This window comes from Trachurus japonicus, unplaced genomic scaffold (genome assembly GCF_045865225.1).
Source record: "Trachurus japonicus isolate A0001 unplaced genomic scaffold, Traja_1.0 AP031020.1".
NCBI lineage: Eukaryota > Metazoa > Chordata > Actinopteri > Carangiformes > Carangidae > Trachurus > Trachurus japonicus.
Genome location: NW_028221153.1, coordinates 1,033,570 through 1,051,759, shown reverse-complemented (window position 1 = coordinate 1,051,759; position 18,190 = coordinate 1,033,570). Strand labels below are relative to the sequence as shown.

Here is an 18,190-nt window from a genome sequence, read left to right as displayed (position 1 = left end):
GTCTTCACGCCGGTCCTGTTGCTCCGCTGCTAATCCGACACTGGCTCCGATCCAACACTGGAACCAGCTCGGTGGAAAAGGGGCCACTAGTAAGATAGCTAGTAGGAAATGTTCATGTGTTGCCTGGCAACAGCCTCGTCTCCCTTCCAGTTGCGTGCCTACGACAGAATCACACCCGTGCTGATATACAGTACAACAGCACGACCTCTCGTGTGATATTGCTTAATTAGCTCAGGACAAAAGAGAGGTTATGCACAAATCTTTTTTACCAATCGCCGCGAGCATTTGCGGATCTGCCTGACTTGGAACCGCTGACAGACATTTACAGATCTATTATAGATGTGTTTACACAGATTCCACTGTCTGTTAACAACAATGGTCAGTAATGAGTTTTATTTTTCTCCCACAGAACTCAGGATTGTACTCGTTGGGAAAACTGGAGCTGGAAAGAGCGCAGCAGGAAACACCATCTTCGGAAGACGAGTCTTTGAATCAACATTGTTGTGTCAGAAGGAAACAGGAGCTGTTGATGGTCAAACAGTGACTGTTGTTGATACTCCAGGTCTGTTTGACACCAGTAAAGATCACGATGAGGTGAAGAACGAGATCGCTAGATCCGTCTCCTTTGCTGCTCCTGGTCCTCATGTGTTCCTCATCGTGATGCAACCAGGCAGATTCACTGAAGAAGAAAAAAAAACAGTGAAGATACTTCAGGAGATGTTTTGGAGAAGAAGCAAGAAAGTACAGCATGGTCCTGTTCACCCATGGAGACGACCTAGAAGCAGAAGATGTTACCATAGAGACACTGATTAATATGATTCAACCACTCAGTGACCTCATCACTCAGTATGATGGAGGATACCACGTGTTCAACAACAGAGACAAGAAGAATCACAACCAAGTCACTGAGCTGCTGAAGAAGATCAACATGCTGGTTCAGAGAAATGGAGGAAGCTGCTACAGAAGTGTGGGAGGTCCAGGAAGAGCTGTATCTGAGTCGGGTAGGCAAGCCTGTGTCATTCTGTGATACTTAATATTGATGATTGATTAGCTGCAGCTCATAAAGAGGGAATCATTATTTCCATCTCCGTGTGATCGTGCAGTTCATCACTGTAGTTTCCTTTTAACTTTGACTTCTAACACTTACAAAATAAAATCATTAAGATCAGACCATTGTTTATCCACATTCTGGTTCACAACAGTTCAGATTAAAACTGATTTTTGTGTCACTCTGATGTGTTGACAGCACTGAGTCCTGGAGCTCAGGTGTTTTCCAGGGTGTAGCTCTGACCTGAGGGTGGTGCTGGTGGGTCAGGAGAGAGTGGGGAAGAGCTCAGCAGGAACACCATCCTGGGGAGGAAGGAGTTCGACTGTAGGTTCAGTGCTTCACCTGTGACACTGAGCTGTGTGGAGAGAGGAGGTGAGGTTGGTGGTCGTAGAGTCTCTGTGGTGGACACCCCCGGTCTCTTCAGCTCTGTGCTGAAGGACCAGAACCAGGTGAAGGCTCAGCTGGAGGAAGCTCTGAAGCTGAGCTCTCCAGGTCCTCACGTCTTCCTCCTCACCATCCAGCTGGGAAGATTCACTGAAGTGGAGCAGGAAAGTCTGAAGGCTCTGGAGAACATGCTGAGTCCTGATGCCCCTAAACACACCATGGTGCTGTTCACCTACGGAGACGGACTGGAAGAGGACGGCATCGACCTGGACCAGTTCATCAGAGAAGACGAGAACCTGCAGAAGCTTCTGAAGAAGTGTAGCGGTCGGTCCCAGGTGTTCAACAACAGAAGGATGGAGGACAGAGATCAGGTCCAACAGCTGCTGCACAAGATAGATTCAGTCTCTGAGGGAGGACGTCGGGTTTATGAGGTCAGACGTCCGTCCACACAGGGAGTCAGGAGATGGTAGGAGGGGTAGCCAACCTTAGTGGAGTCAGTTCACTAACTTCTTAAAGGCATAGTTCAACATTTTGGCAAATTGGCCCATTGCCATAATCGCTATAGTCATAGCAGTAGGTTCATTACCTTTAATTGTCGGTGTAAGCTGTTTTTAGTACGGCGGAGCGCAGCAGCTGGCTGCTCAGAGCTACGCTATGGAGGCTAAGGGAATTTCTTGGTTTCCCTCATCAAACTCATCAAATAAACAAACCCAACAACTCCAAAAGGCTGTCGTGGACAAGTTGTGACCTGCACAACCACCACGCTATGAGATAATAACGGAACGTTACGAGACGGAGCCGTTTAAGAGGTAAATTCATGCAAAACCGCTGATGCGCGTTGCGTTCAGGGACAGTTTTTCAGCAAGCAGACTCTGTATTTACCCTGCATTTACCTCGGAAACGGCTCTGTTTCGTAACGTTCCATTATTATCTCATAGCGTGGTGAATGTGCAGGTCACAACTTGTCCACGAAAGCGTTTTGGAGTTGTTGGGTTGTGTATTTGATGAGTTTGATGAGGGAAACCAAGAAATTCCCTTAGCCTCCATAGCGTAGCTCTGAGCAGCCAGCTGCTGCGCTCCGCCGTTCTAAAAACAGCTTGCACCAACAATTAAAGGTAACGAACCTACTGCTATGACTATAGCGATTATGGCAATGGGCCAATTTGCCAAAATGTTGAACTATCCCTTTAAGGTAGGGACAAAAGAAGTGAGGCAACACTGATAGATGAACACAGAGGGAAGTATCAGATTAATCTCCTAAAAATGTGATCAATCACTAATCCTATTCATGAGGTCATAGACCTGCACAGACATGTCGAGGGTCTCTGTCTATAACCTGAAAGATGTATAATGTGGTCATTTCAATGTTTCAGTTGTTTCAGCGTCTGAAGATGAATAAAAGTTTGAAAATGACTGGGTCTAAGTTCTTCTAGAGCTCTGATGATGAAGCTCCTAGCGTGGTCGGGGTTGGGAGGGCTACTTTAAAAACGTAATCCAGTACAATTACAAGTTACCTGTTAAAAAATGTAATCAGTAACTTACACAAAGTGTCACAAAATTAAAGTAATGTACCGGATTACTTTAGTTACTTTGGATTATTTCAATACAAAACATGCAAATCAAGAATGTCACGCAGCCAGCAAGCATCAGTCTATAGCTGTGTTCGCAATCATCCCACTCACTCACTCCCTATCCACTACATCGTGTATATGATGTAGTCCACTACATCGTGTATATGATGTAGTCCACTACATCGTGTATATGATGTAGTCCACTACATCGTGTATATGATGTAGTGCACTACATCATATCAAAATATGGTGATTGTCCGAGTCAAAAAAGTTAAACATTTTAATTCAGTTTTCACACATTTAATTTAGTGGGAACTATTTATTAGCATGTTGACCATGTTACCAACTATAATGGACAACTAGAATATTTTTCTTTTTTTCCACCTATCATATGTATTTAGTTTTTCACAGTAACACCAATGACAAATATCTATAAGAGGCTAATTACACAAAATGGTGTCAAGCATGGAGTCAGCATCTTAAAATCCAAAAATTATATTCATTAAACTGTTTTTTCCCCCCATATAATATTTAATTATAGCGCAAATCAAAGTAACACCAATGACACAAAAAAGAACCACATTGAAAAATGACATTTTAATTGAAAATATCTTACTTTTACTCATGAAAGAGACACTCACAATGTACTGTCTTAAATGGCTCTTCTTCTTCTATCTGACCTTGAGACTGTGATTGGTTGAATTATGAGAATAAGGGTGGAGCGAGAGGATAGCGGGAAAACAGGGAAAGGGCTTTGAGGCGTGCTTAAAGAGATAGTCTTCCTGTCTGAACTTTCGCTAAGCTTCATTTGTCTCACAGTTGTTGTTACTTGATGAAAAATGGTACCCGCTGTTGTGTGGATGCTGCTCGCCCAACTCCTGCTTCCAGGGCCGGCTCTACGCAGGGATAAGAGGGGGCAGCGCCCCCTCAAATAAATGTCTTGCCCCCTCAAATCCAAATGTTAGAAGTTGAGAAAGCACATTTTAATATACTCAAAAAATGTGTATTTTACAAGTTGACAAAATTATCTGCAGTAGCACAAAAATCCGCCAAAAAAGGGACAGTGTTCTTTTCTAAAATGTTCTGTTCTTTTTTCTTTAGTATTCATAAGACTATCTTTCAGTTTTGTAAATCTTGACCATAGTAGACCCCCCCCCCCCCCACCCCCCTCTTCTCAGAGTACACCAGAATGCTTCACTCACATTTTAAAATCACAAAATTTTCAGGGAGGGGGATGCCCCCAGACCCCCTACAGGGGTTTAGCTACTCAGCTTTTTCACCCCCTCTGGGTTTGCACTGCCTCTTCAGGTAGATGCACCCCCCCCCCCCCCCCCATATAATGTGGCTCTTTGCATTATGACAGTAACAAATTTGGGCTCTAAGACCCTGGTTGGCCCCCCCAGCCCCGAGTTGGACAGGTCTGAAGGTAGAGGCCTGACAAAGTGAAATCCACTTCTCCAGGTTGGGGTTTAGTGGGGCAGATAACTGTAATAATCGTTCACTTCTGGAAACAAGCACCAAAATTGGCACACATACTCCTTAGGGATTGCTCTTTTGATAAAACCCGTTAGCCACCTAAAAATTAAAGATGGCGGCCATTTTTCAAGATGGCCGCCATTGAATATACAGTAAAATTGCATTTCGGAATACAATCGCAAAGACTTGGCCTATTTTAATGATCTTAGTATCAAATAATACATTTTTCACTATGCAGAATCCAAATTTGGACCCATGGACTTACTCACTGGCTTCCTTGTACCATATATCAGTCCTGGAATCCTAATATTATGCTAAATTAGAGGTTAATTATGTCTGACTCGGCTAAAATGCACGGTAGTGTATATCGTAGTAGTGTTAGAGGTTTAGTATGTGTTGCATATTCCTGTACTAGGCTTCCAAGCTGGATATGACACAATTAAGTGTGTATGTGTGTGTAGGCCCCCACATACTAGACTCCGCGGACTCAATGCAGACCCAAAGCGGATACAGTAATATTGCATTTCGGAATACAATTGCAAAGACTTGTCCTATTTGAATGATCTTGGTGTCAAATAATACATTTTTCACTATGTAGAATCTCAATTTTCATGTTAAAAAATGTTGGGGGGAGTCTTGTACTCCTGGCAGGGTTACCCAAGCCGAACAGGTCGAAGAGTACAGACTAGACAAAAAGTGATCCCCCGTCGCTATTAGTCAAGTCAAGTCAAGTCAAGTCAATTTTATTTCTAGAGCACATTTAAAAACAACAGGTGTTGACCAAAGTGCTTTACATACAAGAATAATTCAAACAAAGACGGGACAGACACAAAGAAACATTAAAAACAACAAGTGAGGGGGAATGATGGTATGATGGTATGGGAGGTTCCAATGAGACTGAATTAAAAGCCAGAGAGAAGAGATAAGTTTTTAGCTGAGTTTTAGATGTCTGTGGAGGGTGAAGATCTGATTGTTTGTGGGAGACTATTCCATAGTTTGGGACCAATAACTGAAAAGACTCTGTCACCTCTTGTTTTTAGTTTTGTAGGTGGGATGAACAGCAATGACTTGTCAGTGGATCTGAGCAGACGAGAGGTAGAGTAGGGGATGAGGAGTTCTGAAATATAATCAGGTGCTAATCCATGCAATGCTTTAAAAACAAATAAAAGTATCTTCAAATGAATCCTATATTTAACAGGTAACCAGTGAAGTGTGGCCAATATAGGAGAGATATGGTTGATCTTTCTGGTACCAGTGATGAGTCTTGCTGCTGCATTTTGGATTAACTGTAAACGGGATAGGGCTGATTGGGTGATTCCGGAGTAGAGAGAATTACAGTAGTCTAGTCAGGAGGAAATTAAGGCGTGAACCATTCCAAATCTTTGGCTGACAGGAATGATTTGACTTTTGCAATGGATCTTAGACAGAAGAAGCTTGTGCTGCTGACTACTGAATTTATGTGTTTGTCGAATTTAAATCCAGAGTCAAAGATGACACCAAGGTTTTTTGCATGTGGTTTTAAATGTGAAGACAGAGGACCAAGAGCACTGATGATGGAGGAGGAAGTCTCTGTGGGGCCAAAAACTAGGGGCTCAGTTTTATTTTGATTGAGCTGAAGGAAACTTTGAGCTATCCAAGATTTGATGTCCTTTATGCATAGTAATAGTGCACTGATACTACCCAAGTCAGATATTTTCAACGGGAGATGTAACTGTGAATCATCGGCATAACAGTGGTAAGAGATATTGTATTTTCTTATCGAGCCCAGAGGAAGCATGTATAAAAAGAATAAAATAGGTCCTAAGATGGAGCCTTGTGGAACCCCACAAGGGATGGATGCAGAGGAAGAGTACATATTGTGCATTTGGACAGAGGCTGATCGACCTTGGAGATATGAGGAAAACCACTGAAGGGCCATTCCCTGGATACCAACAAGATGTTCTAGGTGGTCTTAGAGGATGGGGTGGTCTACAGTATTGAAAGCTGCTGAAGATTTAATAGAATCAAGATGCAATGATCACCAGAGTCTAGAGATGTTAATCATTACTAACCCTCACCTGGCCAGCAGTGAGAGTAATAGACCTGGAGTTGCAACATGGTTGACTAGGTTTTGGAGCCTCACATAGAAATGAGGTGGAGAACATTATTGGCCAATGATCAGACAGAACATAACTATTGACTTGAACAATCAGGTCAGGGAGACCAGATGTTAAAATCAAATCAAGAGTATGACCATGCACATGAGTAGGTTCTGTGACAGACTGGATAAGATTGAAAGACTCAATTAAATGCAGAAAATCACAGGTAAATGCATTAGAAGGACAGCAGACATGGATGTTGAAGTCACCTAGAATTATTACATTGTCAGAATTAATGAGCAGTGAGCACTGATGATAAAAAGTGGGAAAATTCTTCAATGAATGATTTGTTAAATTTAGAGGGGCTATATGAGTACACAGAGTACTGGAATTGATCTTTCAATCTTACACACCATATATTCAAAGCTTGTGTAATCATTAGTTGAGAAAAGTTTACAGTTAAAATTTTACTTAAAAACCATAGCAAGTCCTCCTCCCTGGCCAGGGGTGTGTGGTGAGTTAAGAAATGTAAAATTTGGAGGACACAATGCAGAAAAGGAGCTGATATCACCAGGTCTTTGCCAGGTTTCAGTAAGACATAAGGAGTCCAGGTTGTGAGTTGAAATAAAGTAATTTAGAATGAGACTTTTGTTTGAGAGTGATCTGACATTGATGAGTGACATTTGAGTCACAGCACTTGTAGAAGTATGGAGAAATGTACAAGGGTTTAACACAGATGGGCCAGGATAAGCAGCTGAAGGCCTAATGCTGATCAGGTTGTTGTGATTTTGTGGAGATCTACCAGGGACACTATGATTTGAAATGGAGCTGGTGATGACTACATGTAATCTACACTAGATGCTAAGCTTATTAGACAGCACTGATAAATGGTACAAGTAAGCCAGTGAGTCCATGGGTCCAAATTTGGATTCTACATAGTGAAAAATGTATTATTTGACACCAAGATCATTCAAATAGGACAAGTCTTTGCAATTGTATTCCGAAATGCAATATTACTGTATCCGCTTTGGGTCTGCATTGAGTCCGCGGAGTCTAGTATGTGGGGGCCTACACACACATACACACCTAATTGTGTCATATCCAGCTTGGAAGCCTAGTACAGGAATATGCAACACATACTAAACCTCTAACACTACTACGATATACACTACCGTGCATTTTAGCCGAGTCAGACATAATTAACCTCTAATTTAGCATAATATTAGGATTCCAGGACTGATATATGGTACAAGGAAGCCAGTGAGTAAGTCCATGGGTCCAAATTTGGATTCTGCATAGTGAAAAATGTATTATTTGATACCAAGATCATTAAAATAGGACAAGTCTTTGCGATTGTATTCCGAAATGGAATTTTACTGTATATTCAATGGCGGCCATCTTGAAAAATGGCCGCCATCTTTAATTTTTAGGTGGCTAACGGGTTTTATCAAAAGAGCAATCCCTAAGGAGTATGTGTGCCAATTTTGGTGCTTGTTTCCAGAAGTGAACGATTCTTTTGTAATTTTGCAGTTATCTGCCCCACTAGTTGGACACAGCCAACAACCCAATTCAGCATGATGTGTTCACATGATGCCCCCTTCACATTTCTGACTGCCCCCTAATATATGCCTGCCTAGAACCGGCCCTGCCTGCTTCTCAGGCATCGACGAGGACGAAGGCAACAGCATCTTAGGCGTTTAAGGAACTATTTGTTGATTCGCTGACGTTGTAACAGGTCGTGAGTGAGAGTCGGTCGTGTGAGCAGGAAAAACAGTAAATGTCCACAAAAATAGTTCACTTGGGACTTCACTCTTGCCCTTTTATTGAGCCGAACACTTCATACTATCATACATGACAAAGAAGGTCTCACTTTACTCACTGTTAGCTGAGTTAAGAAGAAGAAAAAGGAGAAACCATAGGGAGAAACCAGCTCAGTAAGCTAATGGCGTCCACTCATCGGGTAGCCTTCTTCTCAACTGAAAACAAAACAACGCGGCGCGACGCTCAATGACGTCCCGGCGCCGCCACGCTTACGTTCTTAAAGGAACATTTACAACTGTTACATATTCCCCCCAGTAAGACAAAGGCTGTCCCCAGCCGTACGCATCCGAGAAACAGACATGTCAAAGACGGTTTTTCTTTTAGATATTGTGGAGAAAAGGACAAGCTGTCAACACAGAAGGAGAAGGAAGTGGAGAAGAAAGGAGAAGTGTGTTCACGTTGGTGTTTCCTCCACAGCTGTGTGTGTGTGTGTGTGTGGGGGGGGGGGGACAGTGATGATGTCACAGCTGCTGTCCGTCAGCATCCACACAAACTCTCAGAACTTTTTAATTTCATCCACAGATAAAATAAATAAACATAAAACATTTTTTCAAAGTGTGAAATGAACTTTGTCTTTGATCTCCACCCTGTGACCTGGACTGGATTTATTTATTTACACATCAATCATTCTGTCATTGATAGTTTTATATTTCTATTCTAGTTGATTCTGTTGTATTCTACTGTGGGCTGCATTAGTTTGTTTTTGAACAGTGAAGCTTCAGGTGTAACCTGGACAGAGGAGCAGTGCTGCCGTTCGGGGCTCTGGATGTGTTTCAAATACACTGCTCCAAAAAATAAAGGGTTAAAACACTTAAACAACACATCTTTGATCTCAATTAATGAAATATTGCAGTTGAAAATCTTTATTCACTATATAGTAGAGTGCATTGAGAACAAAATAACATAAAAATGTCAGGACCAAAAAAGAGAGGAATTGTCTGGAGGGGGGGGGCTGCTCACCATTAACAAATTTAAAGGTTAACAATTACAATGGGCCAATTTGCCAAAATGTTGAACTATCCCTTTACGAGCAACACATCAAACCACCATTTTGAAGTGGTTTAGCATTCAATCTATGAGTGCAGATGAGGTTGGCTCTATGCAGGGGCAAGAGGGGCAACATCAATGTTCTGCCCCCTCAAATCTAAATTTCTGAAGTTGAGAAAGTGGAACAATCATGTTGTGGAGACACAGCTGATTTGAAACATTTGTGTTTATTAACATGTTGAACACAGATACATCACATGTTTGATTGCAGTCAGTCTGTTACAGCTCTGACACAGTTAGAGAGGATTTTAATGACATAATAAAGGATCAGTGCTGAGGAATGAAAATGTTCATAATGAATGAAAACTAGAACACGTGATCAAAAAGATGAATCTGTTAACATGAAACTCTCCAGTTGTGACCAGAACGTAATGGATATTTAACATTAAATATCACTGAATGGAACAGATACTTGACACAACTCCCACTATAGCTCCCACTGCAGCTCCTATTGGACCTGCAACTGCGCCTCCAGCAACAGCTGCTGCCACACCAGCAAGAAATGGATTCCTTCCCTCTGCTCTTCTTCTTGCTTCTTTACGACCCATAGCTGGATTTCTTCCCAGCAGACGTTCCTGTTCTTCTCTGATGGCTCTCTCAGCTTCTTGGAACATCTCATTGGTGTAGCAGCTTCCTCCATTTCTCTGAACCAGGCTGTTGATCTTCTTCCGCAGGTCAGTGACTTGGTCATGATTCCTCTTGTCTCTGTTGTTGAACACGTGGAATCCTCCATCACACTGGCTGACGAAGCCACAGAGATCTTGATTCTTACAGATCATTTGTTCTATATCGGTACCTTCCGCCTCTAGGTCGTCTCCATGGGTGAACAGGATCATGCTGTACTTTTTTGTTTGTTTTCCAAACAGCTTCTGAAGGATCTTCACTGTTTCTCGTTCTTCTTCAGTGAATCTGCCTGGTTGGATCACGATGAGGAACACATGAGGACCAGGAGCAGCAAAGGAGACGGATCTAGCGATCTCGTTCTTCACCTCATCGTGATCTTTAGTGGTGTCAAACAGACCTGGAGTATCAACAACAGCCACTGTTTGACCATCAACATCTCCTGTTTCCTTCTGACACTCTGGCGTCACTGAGGATGCAGACAACTTAGATTCAAAGGCTTTCCTTCCTAAGATGGTGTTTCCACAGGCGCTCTTTCCAGTTCCAGTTTTCCCCACAAGTACAATCCTGAGTTCTGTGGGAGAATAGTAAAACTCATTATTGACCATTGTTGTTAACAGACAGAGTGTAAACTGAAATGACAGCAGTGTGTCACCAGAGAGAAACAACAACTGTCTTTAGAGTCCTGAAGGTCTAACTGAAGGTCTAAACAGCCATTAGATACTGGGTCCAGAAAACAAACTCACTTCATCACAGTCACATGAACTCATTTTTACCCATAGACTGTAAAAAGAATGGACGTAGCGTCCGTGACGTCACCCATTGGTTTTGGGGAGTCGTTTTTGTGACTCAAATATGGCGGCCTGAACAGCGCCATGTTGGATTGGCCGGCCGAGAACCCGCCCACTGGCCTCGAAGCAGCTGTCCACGGAGCTGCTCGGACCTGTCACTCAACGTTTCTGCGCCCTAATTGGCCAGAATTTTAACCTAATAACAGTAAAACGGTAGAGTTAAAAAAAAGTTCACCCCCCTCAGAGTGTGTGCGGGGGTAGAAACTATCGATTGAGACGAAAAAACGTTCTGACACCAGGCTTTTAACATGTTTACTGAGGATGTAAAATCGGCGATTTTAACATGGGGCTCTATGGGGAATGCTCCCTTCTGACACCAGCCCCCAGAGGAAGAAGAGGGGATTGCAGTTTTTTGAACGCGGAAGTGAGCTTCACTTCTCAGACCGACAACTGCCCCCTTGTTTTTACCACAGGCCCTGAAGGTTGCTGTGACGCTAACAGGTGGCGCTAATGTGGAACAAGGAACAGGATGCAGTTTGGGTTTAATGGAAGGTCTAAACAAGGTTCACGGTGTCTCCTCTCCTCTCCTCTCCTCCCCTCCCCTCCCCTCTCCTCCCCTCTCCTCTCCTCTCCTCTCCTCTCCTCTCCTCTCCTTTCCTCTCCTCTCCTCTCCTCTCCTCCCTTCCCCTCTCCTCTCCTCTCCTCCCCTCTTCTCTTCTCTCCTCTCCTCTCCTCTCCTCCCCTCTCCTCTCCTCTCCTCCCTTCCCCTCTCCTCTCCTCTTCCTCTCCTCTCCTCTCCTCTCCTCTCCTCTCCTCTCCCCTCCCCTCTCCTTCACCTCTCCTGTCCTCTCCTCTCCTCTCCTCCCCTTCCCCTCTTCTCTCCTCCCTTCCCCTCTTCTCTCCTCTCCTCTCCTCTCCTCTCCTCCCCTCTCCTCTCCTCTCCTCTCCTCTCCTCTCCTCCCCTCCCCTCCCCTCCCCTCCCCCCTCCCCTCCTGCTCTCTGACCACAGGACTTTAGAGGTATGATTGTTACTTTATCGTTTGCAAATGTGTATTCAGAATCTGTGTGCGAAATCAATTTGTAAATGTGTAAAAAAAGAAAAAGAAAAAAAAGAAAGAAAGAATACAACACATTTGTATTCAGATTTGCAAGTGAAGACAAATCTGCAAATGTGTGCAAAGATCTGTAGGTGTACATAAATCTGTACATCTGTAAACAGATCTATAATAGATGTGTAAATGTCTGTCACCGGTTCCAAGTCAGGCAGGAGCTCTGATTGGTTGTCTTTTTACACGTCATTTCTGCAACATCTGCTGAGGCAGATGTTGCAAATGCTCGCGGCGATCCGTGAAAAAGATTTGTGCGTAACCTCTCTTTTGCCCTGAGCTAATAAAGTAACAACAATAGCTCCATAGAGGAGCCCATGCTGCTCATTCTAACATCACATCTAACATACACTGCAAAAACTCAATATCTTACCAAGAATATTTGTCTTATTTCTAGTCAAAACAAATCTCATTCTACTTAAAATAAGACTCATCACATTAAAAAGCAGCTTGTTTTTAGACACTTTTTACTTCTTTCAAGTCTATTTTCATTTGAAATAAGTAGAAAAATCTGACAATGGAGTAAGTTTTTCTTCCTTATTACAAGCTCAAAAAACTTGCTTTCACTGGCAGATTTTTCTCCTTATTTCAAGTGAAAATTTGTTTGAAACAAGTGAAATTATCTAAAAACAAGTTCATTTTTAGGTGATGAGTCTTATTTTAAGTGAAAAGAGATTCGTTTTGAATAGAAATTGGACATTTTGACTAGAAATAAGACAAATATTCTTGGAAAGATTTTGAGTTTTTGCAGTGTAGTAGCAACTCTAAAGTGCTCACACACTCATCATCTGCTTAATGAGTGGCTCAACTTTAGAATTCTCCTAAAGTCACTGTAAATGAAACAAATCCCAATCCTACAAGTAACTTTGAATAGTAAAAAACCTTACCAGCCATGTTTGTCTTTTCCAGGTGGAGGATGTGTTGAGTCTCTGCTGCTGAAGAGCAGTGAATACATTCAGTTCACTTTGCTCTCTGTTTTATAATGCTGCCCCCCCCCTCCAACACACACACCCCACCACTCTCAGAAACATGTCAGGTTGTCACTGATAAAGAATATAGTCAGAGGACGGAGACGCTGCCCTGTGATTAAAGACAGCGTCAGCTTTGATGGAATCAACAGTGTCTCTGTCCACTATTGACTGTGTCCTCAAACACATCAGACTCAGGTTAGACAACAAGTTACAGAGCCCTTTGAACGCAACTCTGCAAGAGTCAAAGGTCAAGTCAAAGCCTTGGAGAAGTCTTCATCCCTCTGACCTTTTCCACCTTTTGTCACATTACACCAGCAAACTTAAAAGTATTTTATTTGGATTTCATGTGATTGACCAACACAAAGTAGCACATAATTGTGAAGTGGAAGGAAAATGATACATGAGATTACAAGATACAAGATCCTTTTTTTCTTTTTTTTTTTTTTTACAAATCAAAGAAAGTGATGTGGATGAGGTATTGTGGCCAGATCCACATACAGGTAGAAGGATCCTTAGCCATCCTCCATCTAAACAACAATATTCCCTGTTTCCCAGGAATCATTTTTGTTGTGTTAACAGTAAAACAAATGTACGGTGATTGTTTTGTACCATATTGTTAACTGACACTGTACAGATCAGATCACACAGATCATCAGTGATCACATGTCCCAAATATTTAACCTTATTACAAAAAGGTAACAATGACCCAGACAAATGAAATACTGGGAACACAAGGTCCTTAAAGGACAATTCCAGGTGAATTCAACTCAGGGGTGTATTTTCATATCATTTTAGGTCTAAAAGAAGGAATCTGAAGGTTTCCAGTTTAATCGCTCCTGTTTTGCGGTAGTTGCATCTGTCCCCGCATCGCCACGGCAGCAATGAATGGGAGTGGATGTAAGTTCTGCTGTTTAGGCTGTTTACATCCCTCAAAGCCACAGACAGCGTCAGATGGAGACTCAAACATGCACCCAGAAGTTTATTTACTTCAAGCAAGCCGACATGTTTGTAAAACTAGATCTAAATCAAAGTCTCCCAGAGTCTCGCGTGAGCCCGAAGTTGCAGTGCTGGTGTATTCAGGTGCAGTAGGAGCTACCGCTTGTGTCATAAACACAGGAATATCAACTCTTTACTTGCTTGAAGTGTACATTTTTTTCCACAGACAGCGTCAGGTGGCTACTCAAACATGCGCCGATAAGTTTTTTTTACTTGAAGCAAGTAAAGAGTTGATATTCCTGTGTTTATGACACAAACGGTAGCTTTTCCCACTGCACCTGAACACACCGCGCACGGCAACTGGGTCTCGCGCGAGACTCCGGGAGACTTTGAATTAGATCTAGTTTTACAAACATGTCGGCTTGTTGAAGTAAATAAACTTCTCGGTGCATGTTTGAGTCTCCATCTGACGCTGTCTGTGGAAAAAAATTGCAGCTTTGAGGGCTGTAAACAGCCTAAACAGCAGAACTTACATCCACTCCCATTCATTGCTGCCGTGGCGATGCGGGGACAGACGCAGCTACTGCAAAACAGGAGCGATTAAACTGACAATCTTCAGGTTCCTTCTGTTAGACCTAAAATGATATGAAAATACACCCCTGAGTTGAATTCGCCTGGAATTGTCCTTTAACACCCTAAGGTCTGCACACCATAACAGAACTCTTTTTGGCATTATAACTCACGTTAAATCTTGCACCATATTCTGAACATATGTTAAGCAGCTCTTGAAAGCCAGCACTAGAGGGAGAAATGATTGCCAAATCATCGGCATACATAAGATGATTGACAATAACATTTCCTACCACACATCCTGTTTTACATTTTCCCAGATAGGTCATCCATATCAACATTAAATATTAGTCAGGGTCTTATGCAGAATAAATCAGTTGTACAAAGATTAGACTACTGGGGTCTTTTGTGGGCCCCACTGGGCGCTGGGCCCCTAGAATTATTATCACCTTTCTCCCCTATACAACGGCCCTGCATGGAAAGAGAAATGTCTTACAACAAATATGGTAAGACAGATAGAATAAACTGTACAGCAGGGGTATTCAATTCAAATTCATTGAGGTCCAGTTACTAAACTTTCATCCAAGTGAAAGGTCCGAACCTTATAAAGTCCAAATGGTGTCTTATAGCCTACCCCTATGTCAAATAAATCAAATCAAAGAAACAAAAGAAAGGCCAGCAGCACTCGTGTCCTTCTCATTGTCTTTTATTACATACTGCGTCGGTGCTTAGCATGCACAAACCGGTTTCCACAACGTCTTCCTCAGTCAGTTGTGGTCAGTTGTGGCCTTTCTTTTGTTTCTTTAAGTTGATCTTTTGGCCGTGCACCTCTTTAGTTTGTTCCTGAGAGTTTTGTTGGAGAGTGCGTGTTTTTCTTTGTTTTTTAAATAAATAAAGTCAACAAAGTGCATTTTCATATCTATTGTCAATGTTCAACACAGGAAACATTTAACACAGTGCACTTGTATAGTAAACAACTAGCTTTTTTTTTTTTTTTTCTCAATTAAAGAGAACAAGCACCTTTTTTCCATGACGATAAGGAGACGGTGACGAGATAAACATGGCTCTCTGATGAGGAAAACATGACGAGACGTGTGTGAGTTTTCGTTGACGAGACGAGAACGGACGTAAATGTTAGTGGTCGGGCTGCGATCGCCTCTAAATCCCATAATGGATCGTCATTACTCAAGCTTCACATGATTTAGCAACGACTCCGTTAAAAGTAGAACGACGCTGCTGAGACGAGCCGCGGGCCCACGGTGCGCCGCCGCCTGGTGCTGGTGATCAGAGCGGCAGAGAGCAGCAGGCAGTGATCAGCTGCTCCGGTGACCGCGGTCGGCACGGTGCAGCGGCTCCGCGGCGCTGACGGGGGGATGGTCACATGTTCAAAATGCACGACATTTCTGCTTATTGTGCGTATAACCTGTCAATTAAAAATCAACAAGTATCTGCAACGCTGCTGCATCCCATCCTTGTGTGGTCACGTCCACCACCTGACATGCAGCACATTCTGCTCAACACACCTGCCGTCACTCCACCAGAAGATACATGGACGTATTTTAAATATAATCCAGCAGAAAAAAAACTGAATGCACCAGGCTACTGTTACCACTTTATCTGTGTGTGGGCTAATGCATAATCCTTAGACCATAAACCATTGGGTGGAAACATTATGTGTAAAACCATTCCTTTATTGAATTAATTTGTTAAAAGACTTTCTTTTTTTTAAATTAAAACTGACTAAGGCTAGGTTTACACGAAGACGGTGTGAACAGAAGACGCAAAAGTGGCGTCGCGTCTTCACTTTTTATTTCGCGTCTACACGAGCGTTCTCGGGAGGAAATCTGTGTGCATACGGAGACGCAAAAGTGTGTACAAATCCATTGCTAATGCACGCCAGACCACTAGGTGGTGCTGTCACAAACGCCGTGATGCGTACGCGCATGCGTAGAACCTTCCTTCTTTTCGTCACTGTGCCGGGAAATCAGAAAAGGAAAACATGGCTACAGCTACAACAGCACGACCTCCAGTGTGATATTGCTTTTATACAACAGTGCTACGAGCGCATTTTAGAACAGTAATAAACTACAAGAGATTATGATTTGTTTGTTTATTTAATCATTTATTTGGCTCCACCAACAGAAATAGTTCTGCAACTGGAAGGGAGACGAGGCTGTTGCCAGGCAACACATAAACATTTCATACTAGCTTGCTACTAGCTACAAGCTTTTCCACCGAGCTGCTTCAGTGCTGGTTCTGGTTCTGAGCCCGTTTCTGATCAGCACCGGAGCAACAGGACCAGCGTGAAGACACAGAGACGTTATCGATACCGTATTACATTTGTTTACCCGCTGTGTAATCATTATAAACACAGTTGAAGCTAAGTAGCTGAGCTACGTGGCTAACAACAGCTAAAGCTAATATCAAAACACATCGCCGTCAAAACGTAGTTGCCCCGCGGCGATTTTTTTCCAGCCGGGTTTAGTAGAGATTTATCTCCAATTAGACGGACCAGGTCAGGTCCAGGTTTTAATGTTCAGGTCCGTTTCTAACTGTAGTAGCAGCAGAGAGATGGGGCAGCTCCTGTATGGGGAGCCTGGCTCTGACTTAGCTCCATTATAGCTTAGCTTCTGTCCACTGCTGAACAGCGGAGTGATAACGTCCGTAAACAGTCCCAGTGCTGTTATACTGTATATCAGCACTCATGGAACGTCTCTTGTCCAATCAAATTGCTCGGTTGGGACCTGTCGGAACTAACTGTTGTATAATTGTAGTTATTGCGGCCAAAGTAGCCTGCAGGTCTGAAGGGTGGATGTAATCCGACATGTTTGTTTGTATCGTGACGTCAACACGCCGACTTGACGTCAACACGCCGACTTGACGTGAGCAGAACAGCAGATCTGAGCCAGTTTTGCGTCTTGGCCTGTTTAGGCGGAGACGCTGCGCTGGAGCGTATTCAACTTTTCCACTTTCAGGGTTGGTTTGAGATTTTTGCGTCTTCAAGCCCCAAAAACGCCGTCACCATAAAAAACGAAAGGCACTTCCGATAAAATATTTTATCGTCTTTACTCGCAAGCGTCTTCGTGTAAACGGCCCCTAAAACTAGACGAAAACCTTGTTGAGTTTTCGTCGACTAAAACTATCACATATAGAAATGACTAAAATTGACTAAAACTAATAAGTATCAAAAAGACTAAGACTAAGACTAAATCTAAAATGCCTGCCAAAAACAACACTGATACAGTATCAGTTAACAATATGGTACAAAACAATCACCGTACATTTGTTTTACTGTTAACACAACAAAAATGATTCCTGGGAAACAGGGAATATTGTTGTTTAGATGGAGGATGGCTAAGGATCCTTCTACCTGTATGTGGATCTGGCCACAATACCTCATCCACATCACTTTCTTTGATTTGTAAAAAAAAGAAAAAAGAAAAAAAGGATCTTGTATCTTGTAATCTCATGTATCATTTTCCTTCCACTTCACAATTATGTGCTACTTTGTGTTGGTCAATCACATGAAATCCAAATAAAATACTTTAAAGTTTGCTGGTGTAATGTGACAAAAGGTGGAAAAGGTCAGAGGGATGAAGACTTCTCCAAGGCTTTGACTTGACCTTTGACTCTTGCAGAGTTGCGTTCAAAGGGCTCTGTAACTTGTTGTCTAACCTGAGTCTGATGTGTTTGAGGACACAGTCAATAGTGGACAGAGACACTGTTGATTCCATCAAAGCTGACGCTGTCTTTAATCACAGGGCAGCGTC

At 42.7% G+C, this 18,190-nt stretch overlaps 2 protein-coding genes across 2 annotated transcripts; one reads left to right on the top strand and one right to left on the bottom strand.

The window, feature by feature from the left end:
* Nucleotides 1-748: 748 nt before the first annotated feature.
* On the top strand, nt 749-1,902 carry LOC146959832 (GTPase IMAP family member 9-like). The gene is made up of 2 exons (XM_085772858.1): nt 749-1,001; nt 1,316-1,902. Exons 1-2 carry the CDS (start codon nt 749-751, stop codon nt 1,900-1,902), a joined length of 840 nt encoding a protein of 279 aa, XP_085628984.1.
* A 7,915-nt stretch (nt 1,903-9,817) lies between these two features.
* LOC146959831 (GTPase IMAP family member 9-like) lies at nt 9,818-10,654 on the bottom strand. The gene has a single exon (XM_085772856.1). It carries the CDS (start codon nt 10,652-10,654, stop codon nt 9,818-9,820), a length of 837 nt encoding a protein of 278 aa, XP_085628982.1.
* Between the last annotated feature and the right edge of the window lie 7,536 nt (nt 10,655-18,190).